The following is an 18367-nucleotide window of genomic DNA, read 5'->3' as shown; positions in this document are numbered from 1 at the left end:
GATGCGCACTGGAAAAACATATTTATATGATATGATATGATATGATATATGAGATCCATATAGCAGCTGATATATTTTATTCCCCTTGTAGCCATATTGGGCCAAACCTTTAAAATACCTTTGTTCTACCCTTAATCCCCTTCCCCTTTAGTTCTGCTTAGTAATACATACTCACTGGCATTTTATCATAGAAACACCTATGGTCTTAATATGATTGGATACTTATCAAGGACTTTCTTAGGTTACAGATTCACACCTTTACTGTACAAATGGTGACAAAGAAATTCTTCTTGCTCTCTCTTTCTGCTTTGCTTTCATCTGTGGCCACATCCTCTGCATTGGTAACAAGCGTACTCTCTGCAATAAATATTTTTGGATAAAGCTCATATAGTCCGATTCATTTCCCTCAACGCACCAGCACTGATTGTCATGACAACAGTACACAATGCATAAGCATCACTTTAAAATGTAAAGACACAACACGAGAAGAAGGGTTGACTGTGGCGGTGCCATAGTGTTGTCAGTCAGTGAGCGCATTTCATTGACATCATAAGCTTGTCTCTAACTCCATAATTGTTTCGGATTACTACTCCACTATAGCTGAGAAATAGAGTTAAACTAACAGCTTCAGCATTTCTGCCAATCACAGCTAATAGTCACGAAAGAAGGAATAATCAAACACACAATGCAGATTTTGGAGTAGGGAGCATAAACTTTCTTTCTTATTATAAATGTATAATTTTTAAGAAAAACAATTGGGCAATTTTCCATTGTGGTACAGGTTTCCATTGTGGTAAAGCTATTTTGTCAAAGTCAAATGGGGAAAAATATGCCATCATTAGAACATAATGTGTACCATATTGGATTAACAGATTGTGAGGCACATTTCATCGCAGATTGTTTTGTGAACCTATTCACACCACATTCATGATGATTTTAGGAGACAAACATCTGATGGAAGATCTATTCATACCAGGTCTGTAAAAACATTAAATGAAAAACTATTTCACCCCTGTACTGTAGGCAGCGCTGTTGCGGTGCTGTTGTTATACCATTCTCTGAGTAGAGTGCTGATACATAAACATACTGTATGTCCTATTTATATTTGCATATGTATTTACGAGTATCTTCCAAACGGACTCCGAAACCCAACTTCTCTTTTTATAATGCCTGGATAAAATAAAACAAGGTACAGTGCTATAAATACAAGTGGAGTAATATACATTAAGAATAACAGTTTAGTATAAAATAGGTGCGTATTTAAAAAAAATACTATAAAAGAAAATCCGTCTCACTGCCTTTTATTAATTAAATAACTGTAATACTTTGTTATATTATCCTTGCAATAAAAATAGCAGTGTGGTTCTGCAATTTGTTTGTCTAAAACATTGGATGTGAAAAATCTTTTTACAGGATATTTTACTACGAGCTTTGTCCAAACAAATTGCTGAACCTTGCTGGAATTTTTAATGCCATGAGAATAAAACAGGCATTTGATATACATATTAAATAATGCACATTGATACAAAACACCACAGCAGACTTTCAAAAATAGAATGGGTTTATGTTTGCAGTACCAAGGGTTCATGAACTGCAATTATTTATTTTTAAGTTTATAATTTTCCAGTGTGTATCAGCTGCACATCCAATGCCAATGCTTGCCAGTTGATTAGCGCCACCAAGACGCTGGATTGAGCAGCTGCAGCAACTGACAAAAATCTCTTATGTAATTGGTCAGTCAGTTTTCGTCCAAAGAAAATTGGAACACTCTCTGTAAAAAAAACTTCAGATAATCGGAGGATGATTTGGACTCAGTATGAATAGCAGCATCTTGAATCCATTGTTACCATACAAAAGCTGGTTCGGAACTGAAAAAACAGGTTTGGTGTGAACAGCCCTTAAAGCTAGTTTGCAGAAAGGTTGTTATTGAAGGATTGGGCAGTACCAACTATAGTGGACCCAAAAGCAATCCCCCAAACCCACAAGCAAGCATTGTTAATATACATTAAGAGGTTTGCTAATCATAACAGGTATAATAGCTTATTTATTCTAAGATTCAAATGGGACAAAAGTGTAGAAAATGGCCCCTTTATTCTATTTTTGTTAAAGTTATGAATACCTTGATTGTAACTTATTAGTACAATGCAAAACTAAATTAAAATATAACAAATAAAGTCTCAGGACTTTTACACACATAAATAAAACATTAATGGAAGGGTAACAGGTGCCAGTGGATGATAACTGACAGCCTGCCATACACGATTGTCATTAGAACAGAAAGACAGCCAAGCAAATACCAAACCACCTAGAGGAGGTCTCACTCCATCTGCATCTCCCAGAGGACATGACAAAAGAGTGCGTGTATGTGTGTGTGTGGTGCTGTCCTCTTTGAGGGAGTTGTCTGTGTGATTAATGATTACAACTAGTGTTGTCACGATACTAAATTTCAGTAGTCAGTACCAATACCAGTAAAATGTAATGGTTCTCAATACCACCTTCGATGTCATACCAAAGATATGTTTAAATTGATTACTTTAATGTTTCCTTCAAGTGTTTCACAATTAAGTATGCATTGCTTAAGTTCCCTTTCGTAGGATCTCAAGCAGCGTATTGGCATTGGGACACGACCTGAGTGTCATGTGGTTTGAATCCCTTGTACAATCATGCCAATTTATTGGCTGGTGGCACTTAAGCGACGCCCCTAGGGAGCTACGTCATGGGCTCCATAAAAGCGCTTGCTTTGGTGCCATCGAGTCAGATTTTCTGTTCTTCAGTGCACAATCTCGTCTGGCCCGTGTCGTATCAGAGACTCAAATCGAAGTGAGGATCATTATTATTCTCCCTTTTGTGTGGCAACACAGGATGGAATTTAAAGTGAAGTGCTTACCTCCGTGCATGTGGTTGAAGATTCCCATGACATGTGCGTCACCTGTCTGGGGTTTGCCACGTGGAGGCCACGTTGGAGGGTTTGGATTGCCCACAGTGTGTTTTAATAAATGTCAGGATGCTCCTTGAAAGGCTTGCCTCCTACTGAAAATTGGTGCTGTGCAGGTTGCATGTATGCTAGCGCCACGCGGCCATTTGACTCGTGGGAGGCTGGCATGGATGCTGAGGAGATGGGAGCTGAGCAGCAGGCCGACCTATGGTTTTCTCTGTCACTCTCCCCGGATTCAGTTAGATGTTCTGCCGTGGTGTTTACACATGGGCATTTGCATCCTAGCCCTGAGGCCCAAACAGCGGTTTCCTTTGGCGCTGAAGATGAGGAGTGGTCGGATTTCCAGACCTTCAGTAACTTATATGAAATTGCTGGAGGTTATTACAAGTGCAGTGGAAAAATTGCACCTGGATTGACGGAATGAGGATTGTAAATCGATCTTGGAAGACTGTTTTTTAGCAGGCCAATGCGCAGCCACATCTCGTAGGCCACTACCTTTTTCCCCTTTTGCCGCGTTTCAGCAGATTCTTCCTTGCAGTCGGAAAGAAAAGCCTGCTGCAGCTCTGGTGCATTCATGTTCGGGATCTTCGGAACATCCCACCAGAAAGCCACATAGTTTTGCATAGGACATGAGTTTTGCACCCCCTTCAGGAGGATTGGGTTCCTTGTTCAGTCCCACCATCACGGGCGCGTCCGCATAGGCTTTGGATGTTGGACCAGACCCTTTTAAGTGGCCAGCAGGACGCCAGAAGCGAGCCTGACGGACCTGCAGTGAAACGAAAGAGTGAGCCCCCATTCGGTGAACAAAACCAGACCATAGAAATGTGTCCTTGTCCTTCCTGTTTGCTCTTTGGACAGCATTGGATGTTCATGCCTCGAACACCCGACAACCAGAATGTAGTTCAGTTTCCCCCCACAGCTTGCGCTGGGGAGCAATCAATAAAAAAAAAACACATTCCGAATTCAGCCTCTGTCTCAATGATCAAGGATCTTGAGACATGCATAACAGAATTCGATGTTCATCAAGCACACACAGTGAACACAAGCACCACATGTTGTCCCCTATAAATAATCCTGGGCCATTGTGGCAAACCATTTTTTTCAAATAAACATTCCCCATATATGTCCATATATTTTTCCCCATTGAAAATACTAAGGAAAAGGTTTATTCTGTCAACATCCCTGCTGTAGATACATTTCAGGGCACTCATCTTTTATGCTTAAATACAATAAAGGCAAAAACAATTCCCTTCAGCCAGCCACAGTATTGGAGGAGTGAAGTCTTCCCTCTGTTATGCCGCTGGTTCTAGAGCAGTCGCTAAAAGTAAGATAAGCGTGCCATCTAGTGGATAAAGTTCACGCTGCAGGCAAGAGCCATGCAGTAATTCTGCAAGTCTGACAGCTTGGCATCAACTGAAGGGAATTTCTAACTGGGTACTTCAAACGATAATGCATGGCAATGTAATTTAATTCAGGCAAACTCTGCCGGTGTTCAGTGGGGTTGTTCCAACAGATGTTTCTGTTCGGGAAGCCCGATTTCTTATCCTGGAAATTCATTCTCTCTTAGAAAAATGGGCAATAGAGGAGATTCCCCCTTCTCAGAGAGAATGCCGTTTTTACAGCCCTTATTTTCTGATCCAGAAAAAAGACGGCAGCTTGTGTCCCATTCTGGATTTGAGACATTTTAATTCCACTCTGAAGAAGCAAATAATATCAGAAGATTGAAGGATGCTTATTTCCATGTTTAGATTGCGCCGAAGCACAGGTGCTTTCTCAGACTTTCTTTTTGGGGGCAAAGCATATCAGTTTTGCGTCCTTCTGTTCGGAGTTGCACTGGCACCATGCACTTTCACAAAATGCATGTATGATTTTATGCACTTGTGGCTTCAGAGCAGTCACGTTATGAATTACCTCGATGATTGGTTGGTGCTAGCCCACTCAGAGTCTTCGGGTGCCCAACACTGAGATGTCATTCTCAGCCATTTGAGCAATCTAGGGCTGTGTGTAAATCTAGACAAGAGGGTCCTGATGCCAAGGCAACAGACTCTGGTTCTAGGGGTGGAGCTGAATTAATGGGCAACGCAGGCGCATCTGTCTCATGTTCGTGTTCTGTCATTCCGCCGGTGTCTAGTGATGTTCAGATTGGGAAAACTTTTCACAGGCTTTTGGGGCTCATGATCGCGGCTTCCACTGTCATTCCCCTGTGTATATTGCATGCAAGACCTTTTCAGTGCTGGATGAACTCCACAAAGGACTTCAAGCACTGAAACGTTACATTTCTTCAAAGTGTTACCAAACACGGTTACCATGGATTTCGCAGCTCGAGTTTCTATGAAAGGGAACCTGGGTTACATTTCATGTAACCAAGATGTTTTTTAAGTAGTGCCCTACTGATTCTAAACTTTCCTTCAGAATCCATGTTTAAAACAGAGACACTGGTATTGTGATATCTTTTTTATTTTAGTATCGGCTTGGTACCGGAATACCGGTACATTTGACATCCCTAATTAGGACACTCGTTTGGATTTGGCTCCTCATTCTCTGGTGAGCTTTGTGGGTTGGTGGTGGCAGCTAATGCACATCCCACTCTCCCACAGCTTGTTAAGTACAGTGAGGATTAAATCGAAAAATTGCTTTCGTCTCAAATAATTATGTAAACGAAGCAAAGGAGGGCCATGGAGATTCTCTTGCTCCCTCTTTCTCTCTTTTTCTCTCACTTTGTGTCTCTACTTCCTGTTAAAAGCATGTGTAAATTAAAGTCAGCTCCCTTGATGAATGGCAGTAATTTGAAGGAGAATGTGCAAATACATGTAATGGTTGATAAGATAATATGCAAAGGAGTGCAATGTACATTCTGACTTTCACAGCAAATACCAGAGTCTCATGGCGCATGTTTTCTGTCGATTAACGAGTTGCTATTGCTAAAAATTGGAGTTTTTACATAGACAGCAGAGGCTGTAACGTTCAGAAGTTGTGAATGTTAACTGCAGAGTCAGAATTTTCAAATGCTACACTCAAGAGTTCTCTTCCAGTTTAATTGTCTTTTAAATATACTTTGGTCCCAAAAGTATTGGACAATTAAGCCACATCTACAAAATGTATGAATGTATTTGCATTAACAAAATATCAAACCAAGTAGCATGTTAAAAAGAGATTGCAAAAGCACATTTTTTAAGCAAAAAATACTACATATATAGTAAACATGTCGTACCTAGAGACAAATGTGAAGAAACAATGATTGACTGATGAGTTTCTAGATAAAGCGGTTTCTTTTTTGCCATTTTTTACCTAATATTGACCTTAAGACGTGCCAGTCTATTGCATACTGTGGCAGCTCAAAACTAAACACAAAGACAATGTTAAGCTTCATTTAACAAACCAAATAGCTTTCAGCAGTGTTTGATATAATGGCAAGTGAATTTCTAATACCAAATTAGCAATTTAGCATGATTACTCAAGGACAAGGTGTTGGAGTGATGGCTGCTGGAAATGGGGCCTGTCTAGATTTGATCAAAAATGACTTTTTTCAAATAGTGATGGTGCTGTTTTTTACATCAGTAATATCATAACTATACTTTGTGATCAGTTGAATGCTACTTTGGTGAATTAAAGTTCTAATTCCATCAGAAACAGCTAAATCTGTACATTATTCCAAATGTTTGGTCACCAGCGTATGTACCATTGGTAAGTAAATTAATGTTTCATATAAGTTAACATGTACGTAAACCATAAGTAAGTGCCTGTTATTACCCCACACCTGTCTAAAGGAACAACACAATTACCATGTAGGCCTATGTACAGTACCAGGAAAGTAAACATACTGTAAAATGAAGTGCTACCAAATATTTTTCTGATTGTCAAATGTAATGCTGCATTCCATTCAAAGATGTATGTGGGATATTCCTACTTGATGTATCCGATCTTTGCCAATAAAGACATTCCATTGCTAGATGCTCGGAAGATGATATGTAAGAAATCAAAACTGCAACACTACCGTTAGCCTAGCAGGTGTTCGACTGTCACCAGAGACATCTCCTAGCAACCCAATTGATGCTACAGGTGTCTGTCAAAAGAGAGTCAAATGTACCAAGTTTTGTACACCTGTCTCTGCAAATGTTAGTTAAATAAGCTTTAATATCATGCAATTTAGGAACTTTGACTCATTGATCAATATTATTTAATAAAAGTGAATGTTTATCACTAATGTTTGTACATCTCCCTGGGTGCCAACTTGTTTGTGTGACATCACCCACCTGCATCTCAGAGAAATCAGGAGTTGAAGATTTCCACACAAGTTTCCAAGTTGGAAGTCTGACTTCTAATGGCATTCCATTGCACCTTTCCTCATAGATTGGAACTTTTGACTTTCCGAGTTGAATGGAACACATTGTGACCATAGGACCAGTTGGTTAAAAGTATTTGCAAAAATTACTGGGAAAAGTCAGATTAGTTAAAAGGTTTAGCACCATTTGTTTTCAAATGCTGCTTGGTTTGATATGTTTTTATCTAATGCAATTCAATTAATACATTTTTAAGTGTGACTTAAGTGTTCAAACGTGTCCTAATACTTTTCGGGGCCACATCTTGGCATGCACATACTGTATATTTAGGTTAATAAAGCTCAAACAGCAACGGAGCATTTACCTGTGTACAAAGAGATATAAGCTGAGTCAATAACGTCATACTTCAACCCGGGCAGGAATGGTCTCCACTGCAAGAGAAGAGAGACAGATAGGTTTAAAGAATAGAAAAGTCACTTTGTTCCCTTCAGCCATGAAAGTGCTCGGGGATGGCACTAGCTCTCAAAACAGATGGGATACAGACACATAACAATTATTTTAAAGAGCCTCTGCAATTACAACTTCTAAATCACTTTTCCATGGCCAATCGCACATAAGAGGTCATTTACCTGTCAGAGAACAAAAACTTATCATACTGCCAATCACTTAAATATCTTTAGACACACACACTTCCTCTCATTCATTCACGCACCAACCACACACTACAAATAGCTTTTCAGCATTTGAGACGGTGTGGTTGAAAAAAGATATATAGAGAGAAGCGGAGGTGAATGGAGGGGAGATACAAGGAGAGAGAGAAAAGAAACAAAAAGAAAAATGTATTTGAATTTGGAGCAGTTTGATGTTGACAGTGCTTATAGTTTGACAGTTCCAGGGCCTAGAAAATGGTACATAACAGAGCAGAAGTGTCTGTCAAATCTTTGCATACTAATTAGTCACAAACTAACACACAAAGATGGTCATTTACAAGACTATTTGACTCAATTATGAATTTGCAAGTATGAATGTGCAAGAAATCTTGACTCATTCCTGTTTAGAGTGTCAGAACCAAACATTTAATTTATATAGTCACTTTCAGCACACTTACTGTATAAGGATCCACCCAAAATACATGCACAAACACAGACATCTCACACACCTGAATCAGTGTGCTTCAGTGTTTTGTATTCACCCTGTTGTTTTGCACAGCTTGTGTTTCTCAAGGTCAGATCTGCCTTTCGGGAATCGATGGAGTGCAGTTACAGCACAATGTCAGATCTGAGGAGCCACAGATGCCTGTTTGCCCCCGGTGACACAAAACACACACACACACATACAAATACACACACACACTGATAAATATACACTTTAAACAGTATAACCTTGTACACATGTTTAAATGTGCAAACATTAAAAGGCACAAGCATACACAGATAAATGTAGACAAACACTGCAAACATAAACAAATGCAAACACACATACACACACCAGAGCTGAAGTGAAGACCCTCTGAGATCTAGACATTAATGAAGACTTTACCCTTCAAAACCCATCAAAACCCATCTGAGCCAAGGGTCCTTTTCTTATTGGAAAAATCCTACATAAATGTACAATGAAGTTTACGGTACATTGTTATTTATTGTAGCATGGAGCAAACACTTTATAAAAAAAAAAAAAAAAAAAGGTAACTTAAAAAGTGCTTCAGGCGGTAACTGGCTGTAATTCTAAATAATTTTTAATATGACTGAATTGACTTTGTTAGATTGCATCAATGAAAGCAACTTTTAATATGAATAGATATAAATATAAGCAAAGATCACAACTCAACCTTAAGCATCAATGAGCAGGGATTCAAAGAGCAATATTAATTGAATAATTCACCCAAAAATGAAAATTATGGCATAATTTACCCTTATGACTGACTTTTTTTTATGGGGAGCAGAAAAGGATATATTTTAACGAATATCTCTGTCCATCTGTTCAATACAATATCAGTGGAAAGTGGCTCACTTCAAAGCTTAAAAAGGGACCCAAAAGTATCATGTGACTCATGTGTCATATTCCAAGTCTTCTGAAGACATACGAGAACATTTTGACATCCAATTGCATGTTCATGAGTGAACCTTGTTGACAAGTGGCTCACATGTCCACTATATGAGGTTGAGTAAATTATTAAATAATTTGTATTTTGGGGTTTAAACATACATAATTTCAGCAATCCTTCAACCGAGACTACTTTTACATTGATACCAGACAGCTGATTATTTAGAGAAAGCAGTTTATTTAAAGAAAGTTGCATTCCTGTTTACATGCACTGTATAAGCGGCATACACTTTACTCCCGTTTACATGCATCTCAGTCAGTAAGCATCTTACCCAACAGCAAACAAAATATCACCATCCAAGGAAGACTTATTTTATTCTCTGTTGCTTCGCTTCTTTGTTGCTGTGTTTGTTTTCTTAACTTTCCATTTCGACCTGCAGCTGAAATTCACTGCAATAGTGGGGTTTCCTTCTTACATTAAAAAAGACAATGGTCCTTACCACTTCCTCTTTCCCAACTGACAGACACAATTTCAGTTAAAAATTTCTACGGTTCACACACCCAATGGGAGTTGTGAGTCCTGCTTGCAGAAGGCCTTGCTTAATCCAGACAATAACTAACCGCAATTATAACAGAGTCCAAAACATCAACGCAACGAACTTTCAAAAAAGAGCCAAAGAACCAAGCAACACAAGATATGCAATGCAAGGAAACGCAACCACACGCAAGTTCATCTCCAGACTTTTGCTCAAAGTGCTGGTGTATTAGTTGAATACTTTGGGTAATCCGATTGCAAATTGATTTAGACTCAAAGAAGGATAAATGGTTCTTAAGGCATTGTCAACAGACTCTGTAAAGTTAATTTTATCAGTATTGATTGTTTATTTCACATTCTGTCACTTTACTCACAAACCTGTTTCATGTTGTACGTGTTAGAATAGTTTTATGTTTAGAATAGCAATAAAGTTTGTCTGTATTCAAAGATGAATGACTGTGTATATTTTGATAAATATGCTCATCCCTGTTTTTAAAAGATTTTGCTTCAAATCTATACCTAAAAACATGTGATATTATTTTCAATAAGCCATGAGAATAATATTACTCCAATAAGTTAATTAATCATAATTCCCTTATTAAAGCTAATTCCTTACAGTAGAAATTGTGTGCGGATACCACGAGACATTGTGTTATGATTTTAATGGTGGAGAATTTTATTCAGAAAAATAATCGAGTTATTTGTCATTTATCTTTCTAATAATGGATGTCGAATGCGACTAATTCCATTAAAAATGTCCTTACATAATAATGACAGTGTAAATTAATGACTAGTTCACATACTGTTTTCCTACATATAATGGTGGGAGAATTGCGGCACTTTAATCCGTACAGTGTACATTTATACTACCAAAATTTGCTACATTATGATATTAGCAACAGTAATGTCTGTGTAAAAAATGTACACCTAATTTTTATATGTACCGGTAATATAAAATATTTATATGTAATATAATATTTATTAAAATGAATTGAAATATTCTGTCAGTGTGACTAATTGGGTCTTCTTTACAGATGTCTTTCTTCAGACTCCTACTGATTAAACTACAGTCATCTCTTGGAATTTCTGAAGGCAAACAAAACAACTTTTCATACAATCAGAGAGCATTAAAAGAGAACAGATTTTAGACAGTTGGAAAACTGATAGCTTGATCCATAATTATGAAAATGTTCCATAGTCTTCCATTCTATCCATAGTTTTAACAATGATATTTTTAATTCGCCCATGGTACCCATAGGTAGTCTAAATACATTTAGAGACTTTTCCTGCCAGAACTACCATAGTTAATACAGAACAGTTAGTGTTACTACAGTAAATCGATGACACATTTTTATAAGTGTAATGATTTGAGAATTGAAGAGCCTTCTAATATTAGTTGTCTTCTGTTTTCCTTGTCAGTGTCGTTTAGCGTGTGGGGGCTGTTTGCTTAATCACAGAGACTTCTGTACTACATTCAAAGGGGTTTCGCAATCCCTGCCGCACATCTCACTTGTTAACAAGTGCATTAAAATAGTCTGATCTGTTGAGATTAGTCCATCTACACTCGTGCTTCTTTATCCATGATTGAGCCGTGTTGATAATCGATCTGTGTAGCGCTGTTTCATTCCAATTTTGAAGTGAGCAAATTGCACCCCAAAACATACAGATGACAGGGGAAGGCTCATTAATATTCACGAGGAAAGCGCTAACTGATTCTTCAGTGAAGCACTGCGATCCCCTGCCATCCTACATTTCAGAAATGAGCTTGTGGGTGACATGAACCCCATGCATATAGGGAAAACACTGAAATGGGTATAGCTTATAGTGTATGTGCTTTTCCCACAGTACTCCCATAAATATTGAATTCTTTCTGGTTTATTGACTTGTTGGGCTCCATCCTATGATGTTAGTTATCTGGACTGTTCCATGCACAATCCAGATAACTACATGTGCACTTTTCAAAAACCTGTAAGCTTATATGTTAACATAGCCACATAAACTGTGTTCTCTGGGAGAAACCTAGGTGTGTTAAACTGCTTTCTCTTACAGTGAGGAAAATAAGTATTTGAACACCCTGCTATTTTGCAAGTTCTCCCACTTAGAATTCATGGAGGGGTCTGAAATTGTCGTCGTAGGTGCATGTCCACTGTGAGAGACATAATCTAAAAAAAATAATCCAGAAATCACAATGTATGATTTTTTTAACTATTTATTTGTATGATACAGCTGCAAATAAGTATTTGAACACCTGAGAAAATCAATGTTAATATTTGGTACAGTAGCCTTTGTTTGCAATTACAGAGGTCAAACGTTTCCTGTAGTTTTTCACCAGGTTTGCACACACTGCAGGAGGGATTTTGGCCCACTCCTCCACACAGATCTTCTCTAGATCAGTCAGGTTTCTGGGCTGTCGCTGAGAAACACGGAGTTTGAGCTCCCTCCAAAGATTCTCTATTGGGTTTAGGTCTGGAGACTGGCTAGGCCACGCCAGAACCTTGATATGCTTCTTACAGAGCCACTCCTTGGTTATCCTGGCTGTGTGCTTCGGGTCATTGTCATGTTGGAAGACCCAGCCTCGACCCATCTTCAATGCTCTAAATGAGGGAAGGAGGTTGTTCCCAAAATCTCGCAATACATGGCCCCGGTCATCCTCTCCTTAATACAGTGCAGTCGCCCTGTCCCATGTGCAGAAAAACACCCCCAAAGCATGATTCTACCACCCCCATGCTTCACAGTAGGGATGGTGTTCTTGGGATGGTACTCATCATTCTTCTTCCTCCAAACACGGTTAGTGGAATTATGACCAAAAAGTTATATTTTGGTCTCATCTGACCACATGACTTTCTCCCATGACTCCTCTGGATCATCCAAATGGTCATTGGCAAACTTAAGACGGGCCTTGACATGTGCTGGTTTAAGCAGGGGAACCTTCCATGCCATGCATGATTTCAAACCATGACGTCTTAGTGTATTACCAACAGTAACCTTGGAAACGGTGGTCCCAGCTCTTTTCAGGTCATTGACCAGCTCCTCCCGTGTAGTTCTGGGCTGATTTCTCACCTTTCTTAGGATCATTGAGACCCCACGAGGTGAGATCTTGCATGGAGCCCCAGTCCAAGGGAGATTGACAGTCATGTTTAGCTTCTTCCATTTTCTAATGATTGCTCCAACAGTGGACCCCGTAGCCCTTTCCAGCCTTGTGGAGGTGTACAATTTTGTCTCTGATGTCTTTGGACAGCTCTTTGTTCTTGGCCATGTTAGTAGTTGGATTCTTACTGATTGTATGGGGTGGACAGGTGTCATTATGCAGCTAATGACCTCAAACAGGTGCATCTAATTTAGGATAATAAATGGAGTGGAGGTGGACATTTTAAAGGCAGACTAACAGGTCTTTGAGGGTCAGAATTCTAGCTGATAGACAGGTGTTCAAATACTTATTTGCAGCTGTATCATACAAATAAATAGTTAAAAAATCCTATATTGTGATTTCTGGATTTTTTTTTTTTTTAGATTATGTCTCTCACAGTGGACATGCACCTACGATGACAATTTCAGACCCCTCCATGATTTCCAAGTGGGAGAACTTGCAAAATAGCAGGGTGTTCAAATACTTATTTTCCTCACTGTAATATCTTAATCGGCATAAGGTAACAGCCTTTCTCGTTTACATGACGTTTTAGAACCTCACTTTTTGCAAAAATCCTGGAATAAACCATTTTCTTAAGCGCATGTAACCGTGGTAGGAGTCTAGGTAGCAGCTTGATAAAGTATTTACACACTTATGTTTTATTATTAATACTCCCAAATGTTTCACTGGACATCTCCACTCACTTCCCGATACACATTTTACACAGGCGTCACTTATGGGTGGGACGGGTTGGACATTTTGCCTTTAACAATTTTGTACCCACATTTTTAAAAAGGTTTTGTCATATAAGTGTCTAATGAAAAAGAAACATCTCCAGTTCATGAGGAGTTTCCATTTCATTTGTGCATGTTATAATAAGTGACAATCCAATGCCAGAGTTAGTAATAATGAGTGCTCGTTGAGGCTGTTATAAGGTGTGTTGAGTGACAGCTGGCAGTGATGTTGTCTTGTGCATCCAGATGCAAGCTCTACACGTGCTGCAGCTCCTGCTCCATTACAATTAAATCACAATTACATTACAAAAAGATGAATCCCCGTTCATGATAAACATCCACTGACAATTGTCTGCCATCTTCATTTATTAAATTAAAAATATATTAGGATGGATTAGAACCTGGAAGTCCTGGAAAAAAGACTTTACAATGAGACCATTCAGTCAATCTAGCTAAAGATTTAGCTGGTCCATGTATTTATTTACTGACTAACAAAATCCTAGTACTGACAGATCGATCAAGTTATCAAATTAATTGTGTAAAATATGTATTAAAGTGATTTAATTGATCATCAAGAATGACTATCAAAACAGCAAATATTCTTTGACATTAAATGCACCCAATTAATAGTTATGCGTTTAGCCACCTCATGAGGCCGAATAAAACCCCAGTCCCCACCACCTTTTAAAACAAAGTGACGCCCCTGTACAGCCATATACATTTGTTAGCACTTGAAACCATTCAATGACATTTAATTGTCCTTTAGCCAATGATACAAATTAACCATGAATAAGATTGTATTATTAAAGGGATTGTTCACCCCAAAATTAAAGATTTTTCACCCTTAATGCCCTTATATTGCTCAAAACCCATATTACTTTCTTCAATGGATCACTCAAGATGTTAGGCAGAATGTTTTCAGTCCCCATTTTTTTTCACTACATGGAGAAAAAGAGAGAAAAAAAATCATACAGGTTTGGAAAAAACATGAGGGTGAGTAAAAAAATATTGTTTAGAATATTTAAGGGAAAACAACAATCTGTGGTACTACCGAAGACTATATTGTCTATATAGTTAAAAACTAACACAGACACAGGCAAAAGCAGTCTTAATAAATGTCATATTTATCTTTTGTCTTGACACTGAATAAATCCGAGATCATTCATCTGTTGACCGGCAGTACCGTCCATAATAGCTAGTGGAAATGTCATATTGGGTAGTTTCTGGTCAGCTTTATTAGGTCTCTTAGTCCCTGAAAAGCCTAGTGATTCTGTTAAAATGCAAATCAGGATCAGAATAACTATGGTGTAGGGTGCTTGCGCTCAGGGCTACCAAGGAAAGTTTAAGCACATGAGAGCATCATATATATTAGCCCACCTTTTCTGATTTAATATGGGTTATAGCGGAAATTGAGAAAAGAAGGGAATATTAAAGCTTAAATAGCAGAACTCGCCAGGCTAGCCCAATGCAGTCTGCTTAATAAATGAATTCCAGTGTGTGCCACAGTTAATTAGCTGTTTTTGCTTTTTTGGTGTCTGGTCTCTGTTGACTCTAGCTGAGAACACCTCCAAATTCTATGAATTTATTCATTGGGTTCCTCTCATGTCGTGCTCTTCCCCAACACTCCTTCTGCAGAACATCAAATAAGGAGTGAAGCACAGCTACATCATCTTGTCCCTTCTCAGCCTGCAAGCATTCAAAGCTGTGCAGTGTGGATTTAGAAAACGTTGTGCCTTTAAAAGAGACACAAAGACAACTGTAGTGGAGTGAAACCTTTGCTTTGGTGGTCACCTTGATCTACATGTGGTGTGTAGATAGTAGATTTTAAAGTCTGTTGAAGATAAAAATGCCAGACTTAAAGTGATAGTTCACCCAAAAATGAAAATTCTGTCATCATTAACCAACCCCAATGTTGTTTCAAACACGTATGACTTTTTTATGTAGAACACAAAACAATATGTTGGCATAATGACAGTACTGTTGCAGTTACTTTCATTGCTTGGGGCAAAAATGCAGTGAAAGTGAATGGTAAATGAATGTGTGACATAAATTCGACAAAAAATCTGCACAAAATTAAGGTGTTTTTGAGTTTGTTCCGGTGGTTTGTAACATCTCGGCAGGGTGAACATTCAGTGAAACTTTGTCCCGGCTGCTAAACATCTTGCTTGTTATTGGACTACTTCATTGGTAGGTATGACCTGGAGCTCCACCTGCTTTGAAGTCCACAACTAATTGATATTACATTGTTGAGTCTGTTAAGATCAGTCAACATGAACACACCGGTGTTATTAGAGAACTGGTTCAAACGTACTTATATGTACAATCGTTCACGTAGAGACTTTTTCCAAGATTTAGTCATTTAGTTTAATTAGTCAAAAAAATAATAAAACTACTCAAATACTTTTAAGTGCCTTTTAAGAGCATTGTGATGTTGCCGTCTGCTGTGAAAGCATTCACACATTTGCCCAAAGTAAGCATCTCTTATCATCATTCTTTTGTCTGTATTCTACCCATTTTTATGTCAAGTTAAGGTTTTGCATGTAGTCTTGAATGTCCTCATATTTAAGTGGTCCTCTAAACGCCTCTCACAGTGGTGTAGCCGTTGTCTGAATGTTACCAAACAGTACTGTATGCCGTTGCTGTTTTGAACTTCTTTTTAGTGATAAATGAAGAAGCACTTTGCCGTGAGTATGCCAAAGCCTTAACAAACTGCCAAACATCTCCTTTTGTGTTTCACGGAAGAAAGGAAATCATACGGGTTTGAAACAACATGAGGTTGAGTAAATCATGACAGAATTTCCATTTTTGGGTGAACTATTTCTTAAAGACTTGCAGAGAGGCCAAGTAACAATTCATCAATACAAGTGACAGACTCTTGAACATAAAAAAGTGGAAAATGACACCAAATCCTTCTTTCCCATTAGAAGCTCCACTCTGTGCTCTCGTATGGCAACTGTCCAGTGCCGGGGACACAAAGGTCAAGCTAATAACTAATGCACTATGCCACAATGCAGCCAAGCTGTCTGGTTTGTTCTTACTTTGAGAAGTCGGAGATGGGGGCGAGAAGTTAGTTTTACATTTTGTAAATAAGGATAATCCAATAATCCATCAAAGAGAGTCTATCACAAATCACTGAATGAGTACAAATGAGAATGTCAAATAAAGTATACAAATGAGCCACAATTCAGCTGAGGATCATAAGAAGAGATGAGAAATTGTATTAACCTGAAACATTTATGACTCTTCTTTTGTTCTTTAACCATAATTGTTACACTAAATCTCCTTTTCTTTTTTCTTGTTCTTTGTTATTCATATTTAAAACACAGCTTTTTAATTGAACTGCCTTTAGAATTCTGAAATCCTACAAAACATTGCGTAAGTATGATGACAGAACTTTAGATTTTTGGACAAAGTACACCATTAAATATAATATAGTACTTGTATATTGTATACATACTCAATATCTATTTTTCCTTATATATCTATTTATATATATATAATTTTTTATTTTTTTAAATCCACCTATTGAAAAGGAAACAATTTAGATTCAAACTGTCTGGCCTTGCCTGGTGTGCACTCTTATGGGAAGAAAGTGATAGTAAGGTGGCATAATGGCATAATGAAAAATCAAAAAAAAAAAAAAAAAAAAATGAGACCATTCTGACCATTTCTAAACACTTTCATTTGGATTTCATTGAGACTTTAACTTACGTTTCATTGGGACATATAATTTTTTTTTAACACAGAACAACAGTCACAACTTTTTAACTTTGATAATCTTTGAATTATTCCAAACTCTGTCTCTGTACTCACCCCCACCTCCACGTGGTCTGAACCTCTGTCATCTTGCTTGTGCAAAACTTCAAAGTAGTATCGCCGTGAGGACATGAGACTGCCGAGAGATAGACAGAGAGAGATAGACAGAGAGAGAGAGAGAGAGAGAGAGAGAGGAAAGGAGGGGAAAAGGATGAAGAATAAATGTGAAAGGAAGACATGAACACTAGCATCTGTGAGAAATAGATTTTAGGAAGAGTTCTAGAGGGATTGAAGAGATGAAGACACTGGCAGATGGAGGGATGAAAAGTCCCCATTTTATAGAAGTAAAAGAAAGCTTCCATTCGGGGGCCTGGGTAGCTCAGCAAGTATTGTCACTGACTACCACCCCTGGAGACATGAGTTCCAATCCAGGGCGTGCTGAGTGACTCCAGCCAGGTCTCCTTATCAACCAAATTGGCTCGGTTGCTAGGGAGGGTAGAGGCACATGGGGTAACCTCCACGTGGTCGCTATAATGTAGTTCTCGCTCTCGGTGGGGAATGTGGTGAGCTGTGCGTGGATGTCACGGAGAACAGCGTGGGCCACCCCACGCACTACGTCTCTGTGGTAACGCGCTCAACAAGCCACGTGATAGATGCACGGATTGAGTCATTATGCAACCATGAGGTCTTAAGAGTGCATTGGGAATTGGGGATTCCAAATTGGGGGGAAAAGGGGAGAAAAAAAGAACGTTCCCTTTACAAAAATCTTCACTATGATGCTGAGCTTTGCTAAGCGCTTTGGGAACAATCCTACATGTTTGTGACCAGCTGAAATATGTGTATAACATGTCAATGAACATTGACCGGAATTTACAGCCTCGGTTGGTGAAATCATTGGATGCACCTGTGACCTATAAATAGGAGGCGTCACCAGCGTGTCGTCAGATCCTTTTCTTC

The 18367-nt window shown here is 38.6% G+C and overlaps 1 protein-coding gene across 2 annotated transcripts in view; it reads right to left on the bottom strand.

Annotated features, from left to right (window-relative positions):
- The window catches only part of LOC127659606 (N-acetyl-beta-glucosaminyl-glycoprotein 4-beta-N-acetylgalactosaminyltransferase 1-like), a 134642-nt gene that overhangs the window by 27247 nt on the left and 89028 nt on the right, over positions 1-18367 (bottom strand). For both annotated transcript variants that reach the window (XR_007972555.1, XM_052149503.1), the window contains exons 9-10: positions 17468-17546; positions 7580-7646 (exon numbers count right to left, since the gene is read on the bottom strand). Coding sequence is in view for 1 of the 2 variants with exons in the window: in XM_052149503.1 (XP_052005463.1) it covers positions 7580-7646; positions 17468-17546 (146 nt within the window). In the remaining variant the exon portion in view is untranslated. The remainder of the gene's footprint in view (positions 1-7579; positions 7647-17467; positions 17547-18367) is intronic.

Source organism: Xyrauchen texanus, chromosome 2, assembly GCF_025860055.1.
Source record: "Xyrauchen texanus isolate HMW12.3.18 chromosome 2, RBS_HiC_50CHRs, whole genome shotgun sequence".
Taxonomy (NCBI): Eukaryota; Metazoa; Chordata; class Actinopteri; order Cypriniformes; family Catostomidae; genus Xyrauchen; species Xyrauchen texanus.
The sequence above is the reverse complement of the archived record's forward strand: the minus strand, read 5'-3'. Positions and strand labels throughout refer to the sequence as shown.